Below are 26726 nucleotides of genomic sequence, written 5' to 3'. Positions count from 1 at the left end.
AATCTAATCTAGAAATCCAAGAAGCCGATAACAAATATTGGTGCCTCCACTTAACAAAAGTTCATAGGACCTACAGCAGTAGAAAACTGCAACTGCATACACCAGTCAGTGGCATCCTTCCAGAATGCCGGCACCTAATGTTTCAGGTAGGCAAGCCTGTGAAGCAGCCTGATTGGAAGATAATGGGGGATTATGGAGGGTATCTCCTTACTGTGTGAGGGTTGAATGACATATGTCCATTGCTTGTTTTACATAAACAAAATGTCTTTCAATTGACACATCTCATTTTCTTTCATTTTTCTGAGTAATACAGGTACCACCCAAAACTGTGTAAATTGTACTTTCCAATTTGATAGGACCCGCATGCTTTTGTAACAACAGCAGATCAGTTCAGCAACCGTAACTTGCCGGCATTTCCAGGACAAACTGAGACAGTATGACATATCATACTAAAGGAATTGGAAAACGTATACAAAGCATGAGCACAATATATCTACAGCATATGGACACAGTTTGGTTAGATAAAGTAATCAACGTATACTCTGACTTACATTTTTAACCTATTTCATTGACTTGATTAAAAAATTCATTCAGTACTTTTATATTGTTTCCAATAAATTCAGTGAATTCGCTGTCATTAAAAATGGCCCTGGTCAAGTGGTCTTGAAACTTGACATCTGCTTGAGAGTTCATAACCAGATCAATCAAAATAAATCATAACCTTTCCACGAAAAAAAAAAAAAAAATTGGGGGTCAGTTCACATGAATGGTAAACTTGTGAGAAATGGTGTAGTGTATTTTGTGGTGCGACAACACAGCTAAAAATAATTCATCTATTTGCTCCTGAGTTCATTTCACTAAAATTCACAACATATAAAATATATACATTGCATACCAGTTGATCACATGACCAGTACAAACAGCAAACATAGTGATAATCTAAATCCTACTGTCAATACTAACAAACTTTCAATGTTTTTTACATTTCATGTACTTAGTGTGACACATTAGATTAGAATCACATAAATGACAGACTATTTTCTTATACCTATATAAAGTGATTGAATAAGCATGGTTTTATGTTGCGTTTAGCAATATTTCAGCAATATCACAGCGGGGAACACCAGAAATGGGTTTCAAACATTGTACCCATGTTGGGAATCGAACCTGGGTTTTCAGTGTGGCGGGCGGATGATTAAACCATAAGGCTACCCCACCAACCCCCATATAAAACGACCTACAAATAGTGTCAAAATGATTTAATATTACAAGAAATTAACAAAAACTGCAATTTTTTCACATAATTTGCCACAACAATAGACCATTCATAAACATATTTACTGAAGGCACGTTAAGTGTAGTGGTGTATAAAAACCAAACATCTGAACCCATGAACCTGAACTGCAATCTAACCATGGAAATGTCTGAAAATACATCAATTGATGATAATTACTTGAAACAATATACATTCTTTAAATTACATCAATGTGGCAAAAATTGCTACACTCCCAGCCACTAATGTGATGAAGTACAAGTTGGGATCCACGCAGGCAGCCAACTGTAGTGTCCTCGTGTCCTCCCATTACCTAGCATGGTTATCTCCCTTTAGTTGCTGGTGATCGACATTCACTACCAACTCGTGTTATTCCGAGACAAGCCAAATAGCGACTCATGCCCAACTTGGAGGATTTCATATTGACATAGGAACATGAGAACTACTTCAAACTGGATGCCTGTTAGATTCTAATGGTACTTAATATCACTGGTGTAATCATACGTGTATTGCTGTTTTTGTTTTTGCTTATTTATTCCAAAGAATAAACCTCCTTGACACAACTTAGAAAGGAGAGAAACATATTTCTTAAAGACATATTCTGACAGAATTATTACCAGAAGTTCACCATAAATGTCCAATTATATTTCTAAATTGGGTTTAATAATAACAAATGGGAATTGTTCTATTGAATATATAAATGAAATCTATTTTGATAAAAACAAGCTATATTAAACCCCAAACTACAAAATGACACTAAGATATTTCTAAAACTAAGCATTCGTGTAACCTTGAGGTCATACCCCAAGTGGAATTTTAACTGAATTTGCTGAAAAATATATGACTGACCCCAAAAAGTCACTCTAAAATATTCCTTGAGGTCATACCCCAAATGGAATTTTAACTGAATTTGCTGAAAAATATATGACTGACCCCAAAAAGTCACTCTAAAATATTCCCAGAGAAGTGAAATACATGTCCAGTGTTAAAGATTAACATTGATTAGTTATACAGATATAAGGTTATTGTTTTAAAACTCTCAGCAATATATTATTACATTTCCTAAAATTGTTGGAAGGGCACTTAAAATCACCACAACAAGCTCGCAAGATGATCAGAAAAATATTCAGTTGGACCAGTATGTCGACAAACACACTTGTATTTGAATCTGTTGCCGTCAAACTTCACATTAGATAGCACGATTTTGTCAGCTACGTTCTTTGTACCTTCAATATGAGAATATATATTTATCATGATTTCAAAACAATAACATCATGCATGTACTCCATGTTCATGCCCTGTTAATGGTGAAGATAGAATAAGAAGTGTGCTAAAAACACAGTTGACATGTACAGAAACAATATATGAAAAAGAAGATGAAGTCGCTGGTAGTTCGTGCTTTCTGGCATTCGTGTTCAAAATACATGTATTTCTGCAACATGTGTTAGCATGACAAGGCAAGACGCACTCATGCTGTCAAAACAGTCAGCACGTGGTAACATTAGAAATATACACTCACGAGAGCAAACGAAATTGGGTGCTTCTGGCAAGTGTATATAATTGTTGAACATGAATCTACTACTCAACTTTTGATGAGAGTACTCGTAATCATGCATGTTATATATTGCTAAACTCAGTTATATATTGCTAAACTTATTTCAAAGTATTTTTTTAAAAAACACATGCACCCACAAACATGCACACACACAAATATTTTTGTATGTGCGTATATGCATATAGTGATACAGACACTAAAATAGTGTGTGTGTGTGCATGAATGTATTTTTCATTCATTCATATATCTATATAAAGTTTCTTTTTGGGTGGGGGATAAGTGATTGGATTTCAAAGTTTATACACAGAAACTATGATAACACCAGGTACAAGAGACAGAACAGCCCTTAATCTTTAATAATTTAGGTTTGTTTTTGTGTCAGCGAAGATAATTGATCTAAACTATACTGCAAGACCAAAGAATTGTTTATACAGCATAGCTAATGTATGCTGTTATTTATACCTACAACAAACATGGCAGTCTTCATGAGCTGCCTGCAGTAGCCTAATGACATCTTGTCTGTGGTGGTTGGAATCAGAGAAGTACCGCACAAGGTGACATGCAGTCTTACCCTCCTGGATCATACAGGTCAGGATGACCTCGGCGGGGCTCTCACGTAGGTCTGTTCTCTTTGCCCAGCTAAAGAACATCAAACAAAGGGAAATAACTCTATCAGTGAAACAAACCTGTGATGAACAAGAAAGGAAGTGCTTCAACCATTATAACAAGAGTCATCGGAAGATGACATATCCCTTCTGGCCCTACATATTTGAATGAACATCTGACAGCCACATGATGCATTTCACACTATGTTCGAATCATTTTCATTGAAATCATGAAAAATATAAATGCTAAATATCTGTAAACAGCAAAAGGCACCACTTCAAGATCTACCTCATATATTTCATACATAATTCTGTTGAAAGATATCAAATGGTTTTAGAGTTGTTCTCAGGAAACGGAGTTTATGCCTCGTTATTGAGACTAAGTCGGAATCGTTTTCATGGAAACTGGGAAAAACAAAAATGACAGAAAAAAAAGGAAATAGCAAAAGACACCACTCTGGGGTCTGCCTCACATATGTGCCAAGTTTTACTGAAAAATATTATGAAGTTTTTGAATAATGCTCCAGAAACGAAAGACACCCCTCCCTTTTGAGACTAAGTCTAAATCGTTTCCATGGAAACTGAGAAAATAACACATCACAAAACCATGTAAATAGCAAAATGCACCACTTAAGGTTCTGACTGATATATCTACCAAGTTTTGCAGAAAAATATTGAACATTTTTTCAGTTCTGCTCTGGAAACGAAGCCCACACCTCCCACTAGACTAAGCCCAACATGTTTCCATGGTGCCTCTGAGGGTGTGTGTTACACTGGACCCCTTTGTAAATGGCACCACAATCAGCTACAATGACATAATGATGATGAGATAATCCCTATAAATTGGGGATACTACATGAATACAAGAAGACAAAGTCATCAATATCCCGGACAATGGCAATCTTTTGAGAATATGTCTGTAAAGTTATGATTATGCCAAATGTTTTGGTGAGTATATAAAAAAGTGGAAGGAGAGTAATGAAAGGTTTTTAAAGTTCTGCTCCTGAAAGGACCACAACCAGAAATTTCAGTCTCGGTCAAACTTGTTGCCATGGAAATGCCAAAATACTTTATTCAGAAATCCAGAACTACCAAAAGCCACCAATACACAACCAGACCAAGCCATGTACCAAGTTTGGTTGAGCAACAGGAAACTTCTGCTAGAACTACCACTAATTTCAGTCGAAGTAAAACTTGTTGCAATGGAAGCACCAAAAATATTTAATCAAGAAATCCAAAACTACCAAAAGGCACCAGTACAGCACCAGATCTATCTATGTGCCAAGTTTGGTGAAGAAATATTGAACGGTTTTAGAGTTCAGCTCCAGAAAAGAGCACCAGCACCAATTTCAGTTTAAAGATCACATATACTTCAGGGGGTGCAAATGCATAAATCACTAACTGACATCGTTATAAATGAAACTCCGTCATGAAAAACTGCTCAATTCAATCTTTAATTACCTTAAATCAACCTTTTTAACAACAGTGCATAATTCTCGTCCGCAAACGAAATTTCAAACAATCAGAGCGGCGCAGCGCCGTGACGTAAAAGTAGGTATAGATATGAGGGTCTGTGCAGAATTCATCTACATTTCAAGGAGTAAACTATTTTGTTACAGGTTTGTACAAACCTGAAGTCGAGACAGCTGTTGTGAAAACTGAAAAGTCTATGTTCTCACAATCTACTATCATTTAGTTTTGTCTCCTGCTTTGCCTAGTTTCTGAGTTACAACCCTTGTTTTCATAGATGATTTTGTCAAAATCACTTGGTGTCGCTAGGTTGTAATCTGTGTTAGGTGGTATAAACCTACACGTTATTTGTCATCATTCACTTGATGCTCAGTTAATGAACTTATAACAAGTATTATTAGTGGTAACGCCACTTAGATTACCCGACAAAGGCCCCCATTTGGCATTCCTTGTGTCTGGATCGATCAAAGGATTAACCGATACCATGCTGATTGATTAATTACTTTTATGCAGATTTCATTGGGGATTTGTCAAAAGGCAGTGTTTATGTATGTACATTTACTAATATATACTGAATACACTCTGTCGTGTATGTGTCTATGTAAAAACAACACCCTTCTTTCAAAGGATTAACTGCCAATACATTGACTGATTGCTCATTATTGGCTAACTAAATTACTTTTTCAAAAGAATGATGCACATTATGCAATTAGTTGCCAGGTGTGCTATCTTGGGAGACCAATGAGACTATACAGCAATGTGAAAAACCTGACATGATACATTTCGTATATTAGATTGTTGAAAGACACATCACTTTGGAAATCTGCAGATGAATTATATATCACTTGTTTTTGTGGACATTGATGGATTCATTCCTCGAACTAGGTAAGAGCCTGGCATTGCTCCTATAACTTCAATTTGTTTTAATTTTCACATTTGCATTTTGTTTTTATTAAGTTGTCGTAGCTTTCAACAGAATCATTGGTTACATCTTGAAGTTGTAATGATACAGACGACATACACAAGGCTGTGCGTGCGAATTTTATTCATATAGGCAAACTATAAAATGTCTAGATATTACATTCCTGTTATACATTCTCAGATCGCTTACAAGTTGTGTCATGCAAACTCCTTTTGGTCATGATTCAAATACGTATTTAACTACTAGTAGAAAGTAGTTTTGATTTTCTAACTTGATGGAAACAAACCATAATCTCATTAATTCAAATGGACTTTAGTCCATGACTTCACGAATTTAAAAAATGGTGGCACCCTGTCTGAGAATGAATGCTAATTAAGTTTGTTTTCACCGACTTAAAAAATCAAAATTACTTTCTACAGGTAGTAAAATATGTGTTTTATTGATGGACAATAGGATTTTGCACGACATAGCTTATAACTTAGCAATTTCACTCTTGGAAGCGAGGTGGAGGGCAATATAATATTACTTGCAGTATTAATGTCACTTCAACCCCCACCTTGATTCCATGGAAGAAGTCCTTATGTTACAAGTTGTGTCATGCAAAATCCTTTTGGCCAGGATTCAAATACACATTTAACTACTAGTAAAAGTAGTTTGGATTTTCTAACTTGATGAAAACAAACCATAATCTCAATAATTCTAACGAACTTTTAGCCCGTGACTTCACCGTTTTCAAAAATGGCGGGGCGCCCTGTCTGAAGATAAATGCTATTTAAGTTTCTTTTCACTGACTTACAAAATAAAAATTACTATTCACTGGTAGTAAAATATGTATTTTATTGATGGACATTAGGATTTTACATGACATTGCATATCATATAACAATTTCACTCTTGGAAGCGAGGCAGGGGTCGATATAATATTACTTACGATAATATTGGCATTTCGACCACAACCTTGTGTCCGAGGAAGAAAGCGTTATATTCATGCAAAATCCGTTTGGTCAACAATGTGTAGTAAGCAGTCTTTATTTCATAAACTCGATGAAACTTGAACTCCATTTTCTATCCTGGAAGCATGGTAGGGGCGAACCATCCGATTTAGTATATACGACAGGCTTCCACAACCCTCACTTCGCACACACAAACAACCAATTCAAGCACAACCTACGGTGTCTGATGGAAATCTGTGCATAGTGACACCATCATCCGACCCCAAGGAGCAATTGACGGCAACACAACAATTCGGCATGTCTTTGGTGACGTTGAGAAATCAGCAAAATGACGAGGTTCTTACACATTTTCGATACAACAAACTGAAAATCGTTCCTTCTATGATGTCACTGCAGGGCTCTGGTGACAGAGTTACGTACCCTGTCTGTCTGTTTCGTTTGCGGGCGAGAGAGAAGAAGACGGATTTTTAGCGCTTTTAAGCGCTTGATATTAATTAACCACAAGTTTTTTTTAAAAGAGAATGACTAACCAGAAATCTTTCACATGTGTTTTTCTTTTCCATTTTTTCTGTAAGTGTACGGTAACCATAATCCAGGGAGAAAGTTTATGTCTCTAATCTTGCTCCTTTTGGTTGAATATTACACATTTTACAAAATGAAAACAACTTACGTGAGATAATCAACCTTCTCAATTGAGAATCCTAGTATATCCATGGCAGCTCCACCAATAGTCATACTGATCGGCCGACTGTCTATAGGCTGTAGATACAGTACAAGATCTCTCCACTTCTCCCTCAAATGCCTCCTTTTCCTCAGTTCTCCTATGAGAAGCCCGCAACTCTGAGATTCCTCTGAAAATAATTCAGTAGTATAAGAGAAAGCCATAAAAACAATGACGTCACTTCAACTGACAACTTCTATTGATTTTTTTAAATGGTATCTGTTCAGAAGCCCCACATATTTGCTGAATCCTGATATTTCTATTTATACACCTCCAGTGAGGTCTCTCTATTGTCTAGCCAGGTTCTCCCTTTTACAAGTAAATCTCTACAGGCAGTTTTGCAGGCATTCTCCAAGAAATCCTGGCGATTTTCTTTTGAACTGTCTGAGGATTTTCTGAGGAATATCCCATGACTGAATTATTTTCATGGCCCAAGTTGTGAATACGATCGTAAAACTGATCTTTTTATTGTAAACTTCCAATATATTGTGTCGATACCTGGTTTCAAACCTTCATGGCAAGGTTTTGGCTGCCAGTTGCATCCCAGTTGATTTCAACAGTAAATATCATATTAATCTTATATCTAAAGTATATCTTTTGTCAGTTCCTCAGTTGGATCAAAACATCCCCTTCTATTTTCATCTCAAATAAAATGTATCCAAGTCTGAAGTATCATGTTAACCATGAATGCAAAACAAGAGAAAAACTAGCAATATGACAACAGTTCAAATTGTAACATTCCTCAAAGAAGTCAAAAACAGGTGAGGGCATGCTTAAAGTTCACAAAAGGAGATTTTCTGTAATTCTTTAAATCTTACCATCATTTTGACATGAATTCCGACTTGCAAGGGAGGTTGTTGATCTAGCAGGACGGAGAGAAGTTTTAGGTCGCGCGCCATCCCCAGCTCTGGCTCCACCCCCTACAGCCTCATCTTCAGCATCATTCAGGCTGGATGTCAGCAGACATGGGTTGCTCGGGAGTGAGAATATTTCTGCTTTCAAGGGCTCTGATGGTCCACTGACAGCTGGCATGAAACACAAGAGGTGCATAACAAGCATTGTCACTAAGGTGACATAATAGCCCAATAAATATGATCAAATCAAGAGTCATGAGAAGTTGACATATCCCCCTGAACCCACATATTTGTTATGACAAATCATCTGACAATTGCATACTGTTTTTTCACACTAAGTTCGATTCCTTTCCATGGAAATCATAAAAAACATAGAAACGCCATATATCTGTAAACAGCAAAAGGTATAAATTCAAGATCTGTCTCATATATCTTCCAAGGTCTTCTGAAAGATAGCAAATGGTTTTAGAGTTGTGCTCCAGAAATGAAGCCCATTCCTCCCTTTTGAGACTAAGTCTGAATCGTTTCCATGGAAACTGGGAAAAACAAAAATGACAAAAAAAAAACACAAATAGCAAAAGGCACCACTTTAGCGTCTGCCTCACATTATCTGCAAGTTTTGCTGAAATAATTATGAAGAGGTTTTCAAGCTGTGCCTCAGAAACGAAGGTCACCCCTCACTTTTGGCACGAAGTCTGAATCATTTCCATGGAAACCGAGAAAATAATAGATTACAAGAGCCTGTAAATAGCAAATGGCAGCACTTCTGGTTCTGATTGATATATCTACCATGATTTGCAAAATAATATTGAATGGTTTTTGAGTTATGCTCCAGAAACTAAGCCCACCCCTCCCATTAGACTTAGTCCACAATGTTTCCATGGAAACCAAGAAAAATAAAAATGTCCAAACTTTATAAATAGCAAAAGGCACAACCTTAGCCTCAGTTTGTTATGTGTGCCAATTTTGGTCTAAAAATATTGAACACTTTTTTAAACAAAATGATTAGAGAAACAAAATGGTTATGGACGGATGGATAGACAGACCAAGGGACGACTATATCTCCCCCGCAATACATGATGGGGGAATAAAAAGAAATTAAAGAGAAGGTTGTAATTTAAGATGAAGTTAAAGTCGACGAAAACATGACCAGTCAATCTCTCTTGATATCTTGCTCTAATGTTGTTCAAACGCGCAAATATGTTCAAGACTCACTTTCACCTTGACACGAAAGTCATAGTGTCCGAAAAATGCACAATAGAAATAAAGAAACTACTTTTTGAAAAAAATTAAAGGGAAGTCTTGAAAGCCTATGAAGAAAATCCACCAAGCGGTTCTTAAGATATCTTGCTGACAACATTAACATGCTGAAACATTCATCGCCATAACCTGATGTGAAGGTTACCAAAATGAATTGTGCCCTGTGCTCTTCCCTTGATAAAGCTTTGGTGTTGAATATAATGAAAATCAGGGAAAGGTTCTTGAGATATCTTGCTGACACGGTTTAATATCTTAAACTCCCCTAGTGATCTTGAAATCAAGGTCAAGGTCACCAAACCTGATTGGGACCTTTCTTACATTGAGATGAACCTAGATACCATATATGAAAAGCATATAGTCAGCAGTTCTTAAAATATTCCAATTCGTATGTACAGATGGACGGAACGTAATACTATAACCTCCGCTTTTTGCTTAACACGTGGCAGGGAATAATTACTAGAACTGTTCTCTTTAAGCATATGTACATCTAACGATCTGGTGCAGGAACTAAAGAATTGTAGATAACTGAGCAAAACACCAAGAACTAGATGAATATGAATTATTTCTTTACTAACGACAGCCGATCTAAAACAGTCATATGTCTATCCTAAAGACTGCAATGACTAACGTCCCTAATACTATGATCCCCTTGTGGAAAGGCAGGATGGTGATCTCTTGATCTAGTTCCAGGGAGTGAGTGAAAGCACAAGATTATGTATAAACTGAAGTCATATGACAAACAAACGTGTCCATGAGACTGCCGTAAGCTCATATAATGCTAGTGCACAGTGTAAACTACATCGGATTGTATACCATCAACAGGTGCTTCTTCCACTGTGTGGGCCAGGGACCCCAGATGGTCTTCAGCCCCAACTGGTTGTTTCACATTTGTGTGTTCCACATTGCCTGGAACATCTGAAAGTAGAGAAGACAAAAAAAACTCTACCAGAAGAATCATATTTCAAGTTAGAAAATACAATTCTCTACCACAAAGTGTCACAAAATACAACACTGTAGCACAATGTGTCATAAAGTACAACACTACCACAACCATTTTTTTCCTACAGAGGTTACTCCTGTCATATCTTCCTACCTTATGCGACCATATTTAGTGTTTCTTGTAAAATCCCCCAGCGACCAAAAATCGTAACACACATTATCTCCCTTCTTTCTATCCAATCCGATCATGAGTTACATCAACTTAGATCCAATATGGTGTCCGCCATTGAGTTAGCAGATAAACATGCCAAGGACAGATTCGGTATTTCATGTTTAACTGAAAAGCAGAAACTTGTGCAATATAGAGTGCAGGAATCAATCAACGACATGTTTTTGTTGATGTGACACTGAAGATATTAATGAGAAGCTTATCCATTGTCAACGAGGGGGGTGTCTACTATCTTTGTTACATGAACAAAGGGGTTTCATTTTTCAAACTTGGTGAACTGTAAAATACTTGTCTTCAAGTAACTGAAATACATCTTAGTTATTTCGCAAATAACACCATTTATTACCACCTATGAATAATATCTTAGCTTTGTTAAGGAAGTGAACAAAGAGAAGATAATTCGGGAATTCCCAAGGGAAACTTCTGTTTTAAATTGATATACACCATTAAAATAAAGTAGGGGGCATGCCATTTTGCAAGTATACCACTAGTCAAAGCAATGAATATGAGAAAAAGAAATATATCATCCATACAGATTATTCATGTCCAAAAGAATGGAATAAATTGTCATATTTTCCCTTCTCTTCATCATCTGTTTCCTCCTTGGCTTCATTATTTGCATCTTGTTAATCTAATATCCCCTAATCTTTATTCTGTATAGATCAAGCTAAAGATCAAGGTGTACTGAATCAGCTAATCCTAAGCATTAAATGCTGAAACTTTAAAAGATGAACAGCATTTTACATGTGAGTGTGAATGTAACACTCATCACTCACTACTTATTTTCCTACATTGGCTTCCTGTTAAGTACCGCATGAACTTCAAAATAAAATATTGTGTCTTGTATATAAATGTCTCCACTGTCAAGCTCCAGAGTACTTATCTGTACACCCCTGAAAGATGTCTCAGATCCCAGAATCAGCATTTACTTGCAGTCCCCAAAGTCAGACTTGTCTCCTATGGTCAGAGGACCTTTACCTACAACGTTGCATTGGTTTGGAATTCACTGAAAGCTGATATCAAATGTGCTGAATCACTGAACTCTTTCAAGTCCCTTCTGAAAACCCATTACGTCTCCATAGCCTTCTCTTAGAGCTTTCTTCCTTTTTCAATTCTAACTATTAGTAACGTCATGTATATGTTAAATATACACTCACCTTCTTTGTAGTACCTTGAGCGAGCATTGAATGCACGGATACAGGCGCAGCTACAAATACCCACCACTACTATTATTTTAAAGCTTCAGTCATTTTATCTATCATATGTGTTCTGTTTTTAGAAATAGTAAAGCATCGAGATGTGCATCATATCACCATCGTTGTATCTGTTACAATGATTCTTGTCTCATAAGTTCCTTGCTAATACGTTCATGAAATATTTTGACTTGCCTCATTAAACTGGTATCGGGATATATCGTCTTGCCCCTTAGGCCATGATATGCATATCTATTGTATTGCCAGGTGAATCTCAAGATAAGCACATAACACACAAGTCATACTGATGTGAAAATTTGAACAACAGAATCTGTTTATGAATCAGTTCATGCAGATTCCCATTCATCTGATTGGCTCTTCATAGCAGAATTGACATACTGCCCTCAAGTTTCTATATTTCTCCCTTACAACACTATTTTTTCACTTCCGTACTTTAAAACAAATGATTCAGGAGTGTGATTCATCTTCAAAAAGGAAGAGAATGTATGAATTTCTAAATTGAAAGTATTGAAATGACATATGAATCATATCGCACCCATGTTATCAGGATATGTACGATATTGTTTCATGGCCTCAACATATCAGACCTGCCTACCCTATTTGCCTTCAAAGTGTATTCATGCTGGCTACTTATTTTGAGGTGTAAAAGTGTACAATCTCATAAGGAATATAATCAGGCTCCTCCAAGCATGTCTCCTGAATGCGCAATATTAATATCTGCATGGCAATGTGTACAATACACATACTTGGCTCCTTTAGTTGACCTGGGGATGAAAGTGTATTTCTAAATAAACTTCTGAACGAAGGATAATATTTGGATTTTCGAAAGCGGGGGTTTTGTCAATGGCTTGATCAACCATGCTGTTGATGTTCGTAAGCAGTCGGAACATATCGGTAAAACTCGGATTTGCATGATGATAGTACTGATAAACAATATTGGAAGAACGAGGACCTTCTCAATGATGGTTTATACTAAAAATTGAACCACAGTGTGGAAATGAAACTATTTTGTGACGAATATAACTCGACTGGCATACAATCAGCTATGTGGGCGTAGAATTGTATTTAATTATACAAAATCGAACAAAATACGCCAAAATACGCCAGGTAGGCAGGTCTGATATATCATTACACCAGTGGTGACAATGGTGACTACAGCCACCTGCTTTATATTAAAAGAAAGGATAAAATACACAGTGACGCTATTCATCAAGGGAGTTCATTTCCACATAGACTGTACAAAACTACTTATTTCGTCAGATCGTATTCTGTGCAAGAAAATACCCATACGCTAAACCTGCTGCCTGAGGGTTAACGCCTCTGTTAAGCCTTACCAGTCAGTTGTATGTTGACCAAAACAACGACCAGGTCATTCTGTTGGCTGCACTTAGTCCACAACAAGAAGCTTCCAGCATCCCCCTCTTTGATGGTCACCTTCATCTTGTTCCCTAGATCCTCATACTGCCTAAATGGAGGTCCACATTTCAGCATGTATATGTTATGGCCCCCCAAGCAATAAGCCTGTATGATCACCTCTGTTTCCTCAGCAACATAAAGTGTGTCATCTGAAACATGTACCAAATACAAATGAAAATATACTAAGAGTAACAAAAAAAGGATGACATTAAAGCAACTTTTCCCCAGGTTTATTCACGAGTTTTGCATCAAACAACTTATGAAGAAACATGGACAATTTTTCCCTTAGTATACATCTCAGTATTAATCAGAGTTCCTGGGGCTAACAATGAAACACTGACAACAAATATGGATACTTACATCAATGTGTAATTATACCAGTATATTAAAGGTCATGTTTGAAAGGACAAATCATCTGACACTTACTCGTTGTTTTCTTAGATTAAAGGTCACATGCAGGCACGTGTGATACACATGACATGTTTTTATGTCTGTGGGTTGTAAACAAACTACATTCATTGTTTTCGGATGACTGGATCTGACGGAAACTTCTTGTGCAAACTCTTGTCAATTTCAAGTCCTGCTTTGTACTTGGACGAATGGCAGATTCCAGCCACGCAGTAGTTTACCATCTCTACTGACATGATTTGTGATTGGATCGAGCGCAAATTCAGAGAACATTTATTTTCCAAACCCAACATCTCTATATACATTCTTTATGGATAACGGCTTCTTTTCGTGTATATGATTTTGTTTGACAACAGTATATGAATCCACACTGAAAACGACGCATCAAGTACACACAAAAGAGTTGTTATCCATAAAGAATCTTACTTTCTTGTGACTGGCTATAATTCTAAAATGCCCATCAAACAGATCATCTTTCTGTACACACAATGAACCCTCAGTATATCAGCAAATGAATCAGCCAATCGGAAGCCGTTGTTACACTTGGGTGCACATCCACCCACTATGACTGGGTTCGGCCTCCCGAGGGCTTCGTTTCGGGGGAAGTAAGCCCAAGTACAAAATGTTGCACTTTTGAATTGCGATTGTACGCTTATATAATTTTGTTTGTTTGTTTTATTACAAGCAGCAATGTATATTATATGTCATGAATAAGTGATAAATGTGTTTTAATTTTGTTTGATTTTTTGATTGCATGTGACCTTTAAGTTTGAACTGTTTCCATGGAATTCATGACAATTATAAATGGCATATATCTGTAATCAGCAAAGTCACAATTTCAAGATCTGTCTCATATATCTGCCAAGATCTGTTGAAAGATATGAAATGGTTTTCACGCTGTGCTCTGGGAACGAAGCCCATCCCTCCATTTTGAGACTAAGTATTGAAACGTTTCCATGGAAACCAAGAAAATAATACATCACTAAAACCTGTAAATAGCAAAAGGCACCACATTGGGGTCTGCCACAAATATCTACCAAGTTTTACTGACAGATATTTAGAAGTTTTTGAGTTCTGCTCTGGAAACGAAACACACCTCTCACTTTTGAGAGTAAGTCAAAAACGTTTCCATGGAAACCCAGAAAATGATACATCACAAAAACCTGTAAACAGCAAAAGGCACCACATTGGGGTCTGCCACACATATCTACCAAGTTTTACTGACAGATATTTAGAAGTTTTAGAGTTCTGCTCTGGAAACGAAACACACCTCTCACTTTTGAGAGTAAGTCAAAAACGTTTCCATGGAAACCCAGAAAATGATACATCACAAAAACCTGTAAATAGCAAAAGGCACCACATTGGGGTCTGCCACACATATCCAACAAGTTTTACTGACAGATATTTAGAAGTTTTAGAGTTCTGCTCCAGAAACGAAACACACCTCTCACTTTTGAGACTAAGTGCAAAATGTTTCCATGGAAACCAAGAAAATGATAAATCACAAAAAACCTGTAAACAGCAAAAGGCACCACATTGGGGTCTGCCACACATATCTACCAAGTTTTGCAGAAAAACATTGAATGTTTTTTGAGTTCTGCTCCGGAAACGCGAAGTCCATCCCTCTATTTTGAGAGTAAGTCAAAAACACTTCCATGGAAACCCAGAAAATGATACATCACAAAAACCTGAAAATAGCAAAAGGCACCACATTGGGGTCTGCCACACATATCCAACAAGTTTTACTGACAGATATTTAGAAGTTTTAGAGTTCTGCTCCAGAAACGAAACACACCTCTCACTTTTGAGACTAAGTGCAAAATGTTTCCATGGAAACCAAGAAAATGATACATCACAAAAAACCTGTAAATAGCAAAAGGCACCACTTTAGGTTCCGATTGATATATCTACCAAGTTTTGCAGAAAAACATTGAATGTTTTTTGAGTTCTGCTCCGGAAACGCGAAGTCCATCCCTCCATTTTGAGAGTAAGTCAAAAACACTTCCATGGAAACCCAGAAAATGATACATCACAAAAACCTGAAAATAGCAAAAGGCACCACATTGGGGTCTGCCACACATATCCAACAAGTTTTACTGACAGATATTTAGAAGTTTTAGAGTTCTGCTCCAGAAACGAAACACACCTCTCACTTTTGAGACTAAGTGCAAAATGTTTCCATGGAAACCGAGAAAATAATAAATCACTGAAACCTGTACATAGCAAACGGCACCACTTCAGCTTCTGACTGATATATCTACCAAGTTTTGCAGAAAAATATTGAACAGTTTTGGAGTTGTGCTCCGGAAACGAAGCCCACCCCACCATAAGACTAACACCAAAATGTTCCATGGAAAAACAACAAAACTATAAATGTCAAAAATCTGTAAATAGCAAAAGGCACAACCATAGGCTGAGATTTTTATATCTATCAAGTTTGGTCTAAAAATATTGAACGGTTTCTGAGTTATGCTCCGGAAACAAAATGACTACGGACGGACGGGGGACAGACGGACGGACAGACGAGGCGTCGACTATATCCCCTGCATTACATGCCAGGGGAATAATAAGCCGTAAACAAATAGCTGGCTAAGTGTATCAGCAAATAAAGCAGTGGTCAATGACAAGGCATCGAGTGCACATCCACCGGCCCTGACTGGGTTCGGTACCTTGGCTGCTTCATTTCGAGGGAGGTAAACCCAAATGTAAAATGTTGCACTTTTGATTTGTGATTATATGCATATAGTGTTGTTTATTTGGTTTTTGTCTTAATCACAAACGCATTTTATACATCATGAACAAAGTGATAACTGTGTTTAAATTATGTTTGATTTTTTGGTTGCATGTGACCTTTAACAGAAGAAAACATTATATGAGTAGGTTATGTGACCTGAGGACAACATGTATGTTGTCATGTTACCTGAACACATGTATTGCTATGTGACCTGAGGACAACATGCCTGACATCATGTGACCTGAAGACAACATGTATATTGTAATGTGACCTGAAGGCAACATGTATGATATCAAGTGACCTGAGGACATGTAGCATGTGACCCGAGCACATTAATGTCATGTGACCTGAAGACAACATGTGTAGTCATGTGAACTGAAGACAACATGTATAATGTCATGTGACTTGAGGACCATTACTACTAATTTCACTAGTGTTGGTAATAACTTGATGACTTAAAAGAAACCAGTTATTTTCTCTACCACACAGATTTGTTTTAACAAAGGAAGTATGCAAAAGAACTACCAAACCTACACGGCAAAAGAGGCATCCACTGGTCATCATTACAGCAGTACTTCAACTCCACTTGACAGCATCCTGGAACAAACACATCATTAATATAAGAGTCCACTATCACAGAGTGATACCAGGGAACAACTGGGCTTCAGAGTAAATGAATGAGTTAGGTTTTACACCATTTTTAGCAATATTCCTGCGATATCAGTGGGGAACACCATGAATGAAAAATCAAATCCAGGCCTTCGGACTGACGAATGTATGCTTACCCCACCATTTTGTCGGGCGTAAGCGATCCAAATTGTTATGTCACTGTTGTCCATGAAAAAATTGAATTTCTGGCCAAAAGAATAATGGATGATACTTGAAATGCCCTGTCATATTCACCCACACACTCTTAAAGTGAAAAATGGAATCTTTAAAATGAACCATGCACTCTTTAAATGAGCCATTACACAAACTCTTTAAATCAGCCATGGTATTTTTTATTAACCATGCACTCTTTTATATAAAACATGCATTCTTTAAGATTCAACCATAGAATGTTAAGTCACTGGAGTTCAAGTATATTTTTAAAAACCTCAAGTGACTTTAAGAAAGTAACTAATTTTCTTGCCCTGACCTTTATGACATGTCATAATAAATTATGAAAGAATACATCACTATGGTATTTGATGTTAATGTTTCGTTAACTACTTATTGGGAAATGATAAATACATCAAAGAAAGATAACTCTGCGTTATTATGTTTGTGAAATATATCTACATTTTGTGCACATATGAAATGAAACCCAATTTTATTTGTAGTTTGAAACCGTAAGCAGAAATTATCTAGTAGCCTTGTGGACAAGTAAGATACCATTATCTGATTGCCTGAAATAAAAACTGACTTGTCACTGCAGTCGGGCAATGAGATTTTTGAACCCCTGAGTCAGCACCATTCCTAACATCTGGATGAGAAAAAGTCACAAACCATTTCCAAGATGTATTTCTTGAATGGCACTTTCATAGCCAGGTGGTGGTTGTTCGTTGACAACAGACATGGTGGTTGCAGAAATCTCATCAGGGCCACCATCAACAACCACATCACTCAATAACGGCTCACTGCCCTCGCTCTCAGACCCTGCACTAGGAACCCCAGATGATGAAGAGGATGACAGTGATGGGCATGAGACATTCACAGTCCCTTCCACCTTCTCATTCTTTGATGTGTCATCTGAAAAGATACATTTAGTTTCACTCTGATTTTGAAATAAACATTTTCTTTACTTCAATGAGTGTGACATTTCGGAGTAGGTACTAACACCATTATAAATCATGCGATACAACAATCTGAAACAAGGAGAATATGTAAACATTGTTGTATCGACTTGTAGATCTGGGGACAGACAATCCAGTGATCAACATCATGAGCACTGATCTACCTAATTGGGATACGGTGACATGTGTAAAACAAAGTCAGTGTGTCTGACCACTCAATCCTGGTAGAAACATGGATTGCAGAAAAAACATTAAACATGCATCTTTATGGGTCTCCTGACATGAGGAGACAGTAAACAGACAAAAATGAAAGTCACATTCATCAAGTGCTTGTTTCCATTAATGTCAGTACATACTAGGTGTCATCTGTTGGGAATATATTTTCATACAACTGAAACATACTTACCTGAGGCTGTTTTTGTCTTTCTGCATTTAAGAACTATTCCCAACAAGATGATGACTCCAAAGAGCACCAGAACAATGATTGTTGGTATTTGCCAATCTGATGCAGGCTCAGGTAGTTCAACCTTTAGAGCTGGTAAAAAAATCAGATGAAATAGCAGTGAAAAAAACCCTCTCCGAACATTTGAGAGCAGATATTTATAGCTAACTAATGGTTCAACTTCTTTATTATACAAGGTCACAACGTTTCGAGACAGATTCTAGTCTCTTCTTCAGGTGAGGTGAGGATAAAACTAAAGGGTTGTAGTATATTGCTGACTAGATGGGGTGGGTACTCGTTAAGGTCTTGGAAGGTTGATTTCAGGTGTTTTAATTCGCTGTGGAGGCTGTCAGGACTGCAGACTGCTTTTGCTCTTCTTGCCAGGGTAGCTACTATGCCTTTCTTGATCTGGGGATGATGGTTGGACTGGTGATGGATGTACTGATCCGTATGTGTTGGTTTACAGTAAACTAGTAAACAACACCATCTAGTCAGCAACACCATCACCAAGACCCTGAAAGAAACTCCCAAGTCAACTAAACCAGAACCTTCCCCCATCAGAATTAACATACCATACCATGGCCAGATAAGTCATCGCATCAGCCATCTCATCAAGAAAACAACAGGTATAGACGTCACCTTCCGTAGCGACACCAACCTGAAAACGCTACTATCAGCTAATGGACGCGGGCCAACAACACTTAAATGCAACAATCCAGCAGGATGCGTCTACCAGATCCAATGTAGTTGTAAAGAGACATATATTGGTGAAACTGGTCGACCACTGATTATCAGGTTAAAAGAGCACAAAACATCAGTACAAAATTTGGATCAGAAATCTGCCGTATGTGAACACATCATGCACAACCCCAATCACAAGATTGTTTGGGACAACACCAGGACATTAGTTAGGAATGCCAGTGACTTCAAAAAACGTAAGTTCCTAGAAGCCATTGCAATCAAGCGGTACAAGCCCTCAATCAACAGAGACGGAGGTGTTTACTTACCCAATGCATGGAACCACCTTATCCTCAGTGACTAATCTTTATCCAAACTTCTTTACCTGTAACTCGTTAACCTAATCGACACAAGCCTGCACACCAATCAGTTGAAGCCTGTATATAAGTTGAAGCCTGTACATCAATCAATCGAAGCCTGTACATCGATCAATCGAAGCCTGTACATCAATACAAACCTGTATATCTTGTTACCCATTGTTATCGGTCTACTGTTGTATATATGTGTATATATACTACAACCCTTTAGTTTTATCCTCACCTCACCTGAAGAAGAGACTAGAATCTGTCTCGAAACGTTGTGACCTTGTATAATAAAGAAGTTGAACCATAAAGCACTTTTAGTTTGATTCCTCCAACTTCTAAATGCCTTTGAAACAACTTATTTATAGCTAACTTAAGAATATTATACTCAAGGTATAAATCATTTAGAGATGGCATTACAAGATGAAGAATGAACTATGAACTGATTTAGAATGTGTTTAAAGAGTGTGTGAAAGTGGCTATGTTTTTCAGTTAGCAGAGGTCAAGTTATATCAAGGTGGTCTGTACATAATCCAGTCTGGACATCACAAACCAATGATAGGTAGCATGAGTATCAATCTAGTCAGACATTTTTGTGAGCTAATGTAATAGTTGTTGTAGGAATGGAAGTAAAATGTTCACTATCTGTAAGTTTAAGCACAGGCAAACTGTAGCGCAAATGGGGTTGCGCAGCATAGAGAATATGACAAGTCCTCTTATTTGCCAGCAAAGTGAGCAAAGGTTGGCAATGTACTTTCCTTGCTTTGGTTGGAAAAATATTTTTCATGTCAAAATAAAATATCGCCACCATCAAAGGTGCACTTCCACTTCACTTTGTTGTGCTCTCACATTTCTTACCCCATGTTTAGTAATTACTCACATGAAATTTGTTTTATTCAACATTTTAAGTGCTACTCGTGGCATTCAGATCGTTTTTCGCCTCCATTACCCCTGCCAGCTTCCAGTTGAACGGAGTGACAGAACATGAATATGCAGAAATTAAAAAAGAAATACCATATTGCCTACTTTTATCGTGAACCTGTTGGAGTTTATTTGTCTTATCTGTCTTCGCTATTGTTCGAATTTCATAACATTTATTCTACAAAAAAACACTTCTGGAATAATGGGTGAATGATGCAGGGGAGGTAACTGTAAGTATTCCAAATGGAACAAAATCGTCCTGTTCCTTCACTCCGGTTGACCTGGAAGCTGTAAGGTGTAATGGAGGCGAGGAACGGTCTGATCTACCAATGAGTTGCACTTAAAATGTTGAATAAAAAATATTTCACATGAGTAATTGTTCAACATGGGGTTGAAAATGTGAGAGCACAACCCAGTGAAGAAATGGGTCTCTACATTTGATGGTGGCGATATTTTATTTTGACATGAAAAATACTTTTCAAACTGAAGTGAGGAAAGTATCTTGCCAAACTTTGCTCGCATGTAAAGAAGACTAGTTATTTTCTCTATGCTGTGCAGCCCATTTGCGCTACGGTTTGCCTGTGGTTTAAGTAGTTGTGGTGTTGGAGGGTGGGTGGCAAGATATATGGATAGCAAGGTGACTGTGTAGATATCAATGTGGGTGGATGGCAAATTATCAAGGGGGCTGTGTGACAAGGTGGGTGGGTGGATATCAAAGTGGGTGGGTGGCAAGGTGGATGAATAGCAAGGGTGTGTGGATATCAAGGTAGGTGGGTGGCAAGATATCAAGGTGGATGGGTAGCAAGGTATCAAGGTGGACGGGTGGCAAGGTGGATGGATAGCAAGGATAGGTGTGTGGCAAGGTGAGTGTGTAGGTGGATATCAAGGTAGGGGAGTGGCAAGGTAGGTGGATAGCAAGGTGGGTGTGTAGCACGGTGGATGGATAACAAGGTGTGTGGCAAAGTGGATGGGGACCAAGGTGGGTGTGTAGCAAGGTGGAAGGATATCGAGGTGGGTGTGTGGCAAGGGGTTGATATCAAGGTGGGTGGGTGGCAAGATATCAAGGTGGGTGTTTGGCAAGGTGGATGTCTAGCTGGCAAGGTGGGTGGGTGGATGATAGGTGGGTGGATAGCCAGGTGGGTGTGTAACAAGGTGGAAGGATATCAAGGTGGGTGTGTGGCAAGGTGGATGGATATCAAGGTGGGTGTGTGGCAAGGTGGATTGATAGCAAGGTACTGTGTGTGGCAGGGTGGATGGATATCAAGGTTTGTAGCAAGGTGGGTGGGTGGCAAGATATCAAGTTGGGTATTTGGCAAGGTAGGTGTGTTGGTGGCAAGTTGGGTGGGTGGAAATCAAGGGGGAAAGGTGGGTGGATGGATATCAATGTGGATGGATAGCAAGGTGGATAAGTGTGGGTAATGGATATAGATGTGTACTGGGCCAAAGGTAGGATACAGTGGGCTGAAGAGAAGGGGATATTTGGTAAGGTTTTGGTGATATTGTTAAGGTTAGCCAACAAACTGAAACAATAACTCTGGCTTTGTTATTACTCACTGCAGTGACTGTCACATCAAGACACTGTCATTATAAAAACATTCAGAGTCCTGGTACTCAGCATTCGCACAACATCCCAACCATTAGGCTATTCCCATTCAAAACTTTCACAAACAGAATCCACCTTAAAAGTCATAACTAGCATGGCCAAAGATTAATCAAGTTGAGCAATGTTTACCTGGATTCATATAAGCACAAGGCAGCATGGTGGTCCACTGGCCCTGTTCACACTTAAGCACTCTGGTCTTGGGTTCATAGCCAAGTGGACATGTTATGGGGCACGTTGTGTTCAATGGCAGCCAGGCATCAATGTCACATGACGTATTCCTATCCAATCTCATGGACTTCAATGGAGGGCAACCTGGGAGACAAAGTTGGAATTGTATTGTGGAGATTAGGGCACATCATACTGGGTTTACAAATGAGTTTCAGGATTGATATTGTAATAGTTAATTCTTCCATGAACTCTTAGGATACAAGACCCGTGAAGGTCCGGGGTAGAACAGACTCTCAGCAACCCATGCTTGCCATAAAAGGCAACTATGCTTGTTATCAGAGGCGACTAACAGAAGTGGATGGTCAGGCTCGCTGACTTGGTTGACATGTCATCAGTTCCCAATTGTGCAGATCGATGGTCAAGATGTTGATCACTGTATTATCTGGTCCAGACTTGATTATTTACAGATGCCGTCATATAGTCGGAATATTGCTGAGTGTGGTGTAAAACTATACTAAACTCACTTGCTTGCTGTGGATACAGTCATGAACATTATGATCCATTTGTTGGACACTCTTAGTAGTAAGATAATCGCTGTGAAAAACACTAGACATGCTCTTATATGTTGTACCCATGTTAGGAATGGAACCATGAGATACTCAAAGCACTGATTTCACAGAAATATTGTTTCTTAAATCACCAACAAACTGCCTTGCATAGATCAAGTCTCGCTCCTGTATATCTTGACCATTCTATTTTCTGAGCGTGGAATATATTCTTACATTTTTCTTTCTCATTCTTGAAAAAATACCATTAGCAAATCCATAAAACAAGAAAGATAACTGGTCTGGCCTAAATGAAAATTTTGCTAAAACATGAAATATCAAATATTAAACATCAGGTAAAGTAGAAGATAAAATCATAGCTTTTCTTGCCTGAAACTATGATGTACATGAATTGTGAACTCACTGTGTGGTATGCACGTAACCTCCTCCCACTCTCCACTCCTCTGACATGTTGACGTCTCCTGGCTTGCTATATGACCCGCGGACGTGCACTTCACTCGGCATGTGTCATGGACTCGTACAACCACTGCGCCACTTTCATCTGTGCAGTCTACCTCTGCCCCTTCAATACTTGGAGGTGCAGTGCAGTCTGAAGCCAGAACACATCACCATTACCATGGTTATGCCCATGATATCCACCTCACCAAATATGCAACCAGAATCATTAAACAGGACTCACATAAAAAGGCAGTTCCTTAAATATAGGCAATGTGGTCCTTGTTCAGTTTTACATCAAATGTAATAACAAAACTCAGTAACAATTAACTTTTAAAAACTAAACGAAAGGGAAAAGCTGCATGGATGTTACTTCCTGTTCTAGCATTCCAGGCATTCAACATTAGAGACCGAGTAAACAACGTCAGCATAACATGGGAGGAATGTCTGCAGTGATGTACTACATTTAACAAGACAAGATGTAAGATGACCCAATACCATACTTTATGACAGGATTCAATAACAAGGGTGAAATGGGTTCAACAATCCATACTGATGGAAATATACCTCAAACAGTGTTATGGCCTATTCCTGTCCAGGTTGGATGATGTTAAGGAACAACAAAGGATGTTAAGGAACTAACAAACATCAGCACTTCACATAAAATACATGATCTGATAGACTGCTATGGTCAGCTTTCATGACATTACAAATTGTACTTATCTTGATCAACGATAGTGAGTGAGTGAATTGCGTTTTACGCTGCACTCAGTAATATTCCAGCTATTTGGCAGCGGTCTATACATCATTAAGTTTGGACCAGACAATCCAGTGATCAACAACATAAGCATTGATCTGCTCAGCTGGGAACTGATGTAAGACCACCTAATCCCATTAGTCACCTCTTATGACAAGCATAGTCGCCTTTTATGGCAAGCATGGGTTGCTGAAGGCCTATTCTACCCCAGACCTTCATGGGTCTTGTCCAACTATAAAGCATACTGCAAACATATGTTGAAGTGCATGAGATCAATCTTGGAATCCAATATGGCTGCCATGGTTGCTGTGGTACGAATGTATTGGACATATCTTGGAATCCAATATGGCAGTCATGCTTGCTGCAGCAGAAATGTATGTGATCAATCTTGGAAATGGATATGGCTGCCATGGTTGCTATGGCATGAATGTATGGGATCAATCTTGGAATCCAATATGGCTGACATGGTTACTGTGGCAGCCACAAATCAAGCCCCCAAATGCAGTGGTTAGCACCGACATTAGCATATTCTTCAACTTCACATGCAAACAAATTTGGAAAAAAATTCAAAGAAAAGTTATAAGCTGTGTTGTTTATATGTGCAATATTTACTCTTAATGTATCTGTATCGGTTTCGGCCTCCCTCCACTGATGACAGCCTTGCCCAAAATTGTACTTCATGTCCATTTATTATATGCGTTTCTGCAGGCAAGTTCTTTACTATGCAATGATTGTCTGAAAAACTTGCCCTGAAACAAACAATTCCCTTAAGTGGCATTAAGAAACTGTCACATTAAAGGGCACTGATGCGGAGCAATTAATATTCCACACCAATGGTCTAATTATGAAACCAAGCTGCAAGTTGGCCCCCTCGACCATGATGGACACAGGGACTGGGTTACTGTCCACCTTTGCAGAATTTCTTCACCCTCAGCAGCTAGAAGGGTGGATGCCCATCACATGCCGCCATTTGTTATGCCTTGTCTGATTGTAATAAAGTATCCCAGCAGTGTAGGTTTTTCCTAATGCCCGGATGGTATAGTGACTGATCCAATTTGATCCTATTTCTGTGATTTTACATTGATATTTAACCATGTCATCTAAAAATATGATGTCTACAGGCACATAGCAAGCCATTTGTTTTGTATAAGACTGATAGATTGCAAAGCTTTATGTTTAGAGAGTATTGAGGGTTGGCCCAACTTTCAAAGCAAAGTTTATGCCTAATTATCGGTAGCTATGCCCCTGGTCTACAAAACACACATTTGATTTATTTGAATCTATAAACTAACAACAATGACTTTGGCATTGGCTGAAAAATCTGAAATTTTTCTAAGGTAAAAAAACAGTTATACCTATTTACCCAGGTACACAGCAAATGCTTATATGTATTTCTTGTGTAATTACAAAGTTCTGTTAGTTCTCGAACAGTTTTGGCTCATAAGTGTTTTCAGGCTCCATGCAATACAGCAATTACCTCTCCCTTGCTGTAACACACATTTGGCGATATAAACCGACATGATATTTGTCATCATTCACTTGATGGTCAGTTAATGGATTTATAACAATTATAATTAATGGTAACACCACTCAGATTACTCAACAAAGGTTCCCGTTTGGCATTTTTCCTGTCTGGAGTAAATACTCAACATCATAACATCTGATGGTCCAAATGTATCACATGTTATGTAATACATACATGTAAGTGATGCAAGAGGGTTTATCAGCTGAGTTACAGAAACAGACACTGATCAAATAGTCCAGCGGATAATGACATGATTTGTATGCAGTTGTGCATTTTCATTTTTCAGGATTAATCAATAACACACTAATTGATTAATTACCTTTATTTTCCACAGTGGATTTGTCAAAAGGCAGTGTTTATGTGTGTAGATTTACTAAGCTTTACTGACTACATCCTGTCTTAAAGTGCGGGTGTAAAAGCAACATCCTTCCTTCCAAGAATCGGTGACCAATACATTGATTGATTGATTGCTCATTATTGGCTAACTAAATTACTTACATTGGTGGACAACATACAATTAGTTGCCAGGTGTGCTATCTTGGGTGACCAATGAGACTATAAACAAATGTGAAAAACCTGAGATGATGTACCACTTTTTCACATATTAGACTGGGCATAGAGCAGGATTATTTATCAGCTGCAGATGAATGGCATATCATTCCCTTATGTGGATATTGATGGATACATTCCTGAAAATGGTAATAGCCTAACATTGTTGCAATAACTTTTGTCTGTTTTAAATGTAATATTTCAGCTTGTTTTTTTTTAATTAATTAGTGTTTCATTTGTTTTCATAATAATGAAGTTAAAATGACTTCATCTTTGTTGATCAGTCTATAGTTAAACTGTCAAATGCGGGTGGTGCAGCAGAGGTAACAAACCAGTTACAAATTCTGGGATATCATCCGGGTACTCACGGTGAAAAACAATAACAAAAGGAAT

General features: G+C 38.0%; 2 protein-coding genes across 2 annotated transcripts in view; both read right to left on the bottom strand.

Moving 5' to 3' along the window:
• The window catches only part of LOC137274016 (protein arginine N-methyltransferase 9-like), a 164052-nt gene that overhangs the window by 56771 nt on the left and 80555 nt on the right, over nt 1–26726 (bottom strand). The window lies entirely within an intron of this gene.
• Nucleotides 286–26726, bottom strand: part of LOC137274020 (uncharacterized) — a 37416-nt gene continuing 10975 nt past the window's right edge. The window contains exons 5-15 of the mRNA XM_067806974.1: nt 24872–25008; nt 23471–23656; nt 22463–22645; nt 18734–18862; nt 18041–18283; nt 17087–17149; nt 13329–13559; nt 10426–10527; nt 8317–8523; nt 7448–7628; nt 286–3467 (exon numbers count right to left, since the gene is read on the bottom strand). Of these exons, the coding sequence (XP_067663075.1) occupies nt 3281–3467; nt 7448–7628; nt 8317–8523; nt 10426–10527; nt 13329–13559; nt 17087–17149; nt 18041–18283; nt 18734–18862; nt 22463–22645; nt 23471–23656; nt 24872–25008 (1849 nt within the window). The 3' untranslated portion in view covers nt 286–3280. The remainder of the gene's footprint in view (nt 3468–7447; nt 7629–8316; nt 8524–10425; nt 10528–13328; nt 13560–17086; nt 17150–18040; nt 18284–18733; nt 18863–22462; nt 22646–23470; nt 23657–24871; nt 25009–26726) is intronic.

This window comes from Haliotis asinina, chromosome 2, assembly GCF_037392515.1.
Source record: "Haliotis asinina isolate JCU_RB_2024 chromosome 2, JCU_Hal_asi_v2, whole genome shotgun sequence".
Classification (NCBI taxonomy): Eukaryota; Metazoa; Mollusca; class Gastropoda; order Lepetellida; family Haliotidae; genus Haliotis; species Haliotis asinina.
Note: the sequence above shows the minus strand (reverse complement) of the source record. Positions and strands in the feature narration are given on the sequence as shown.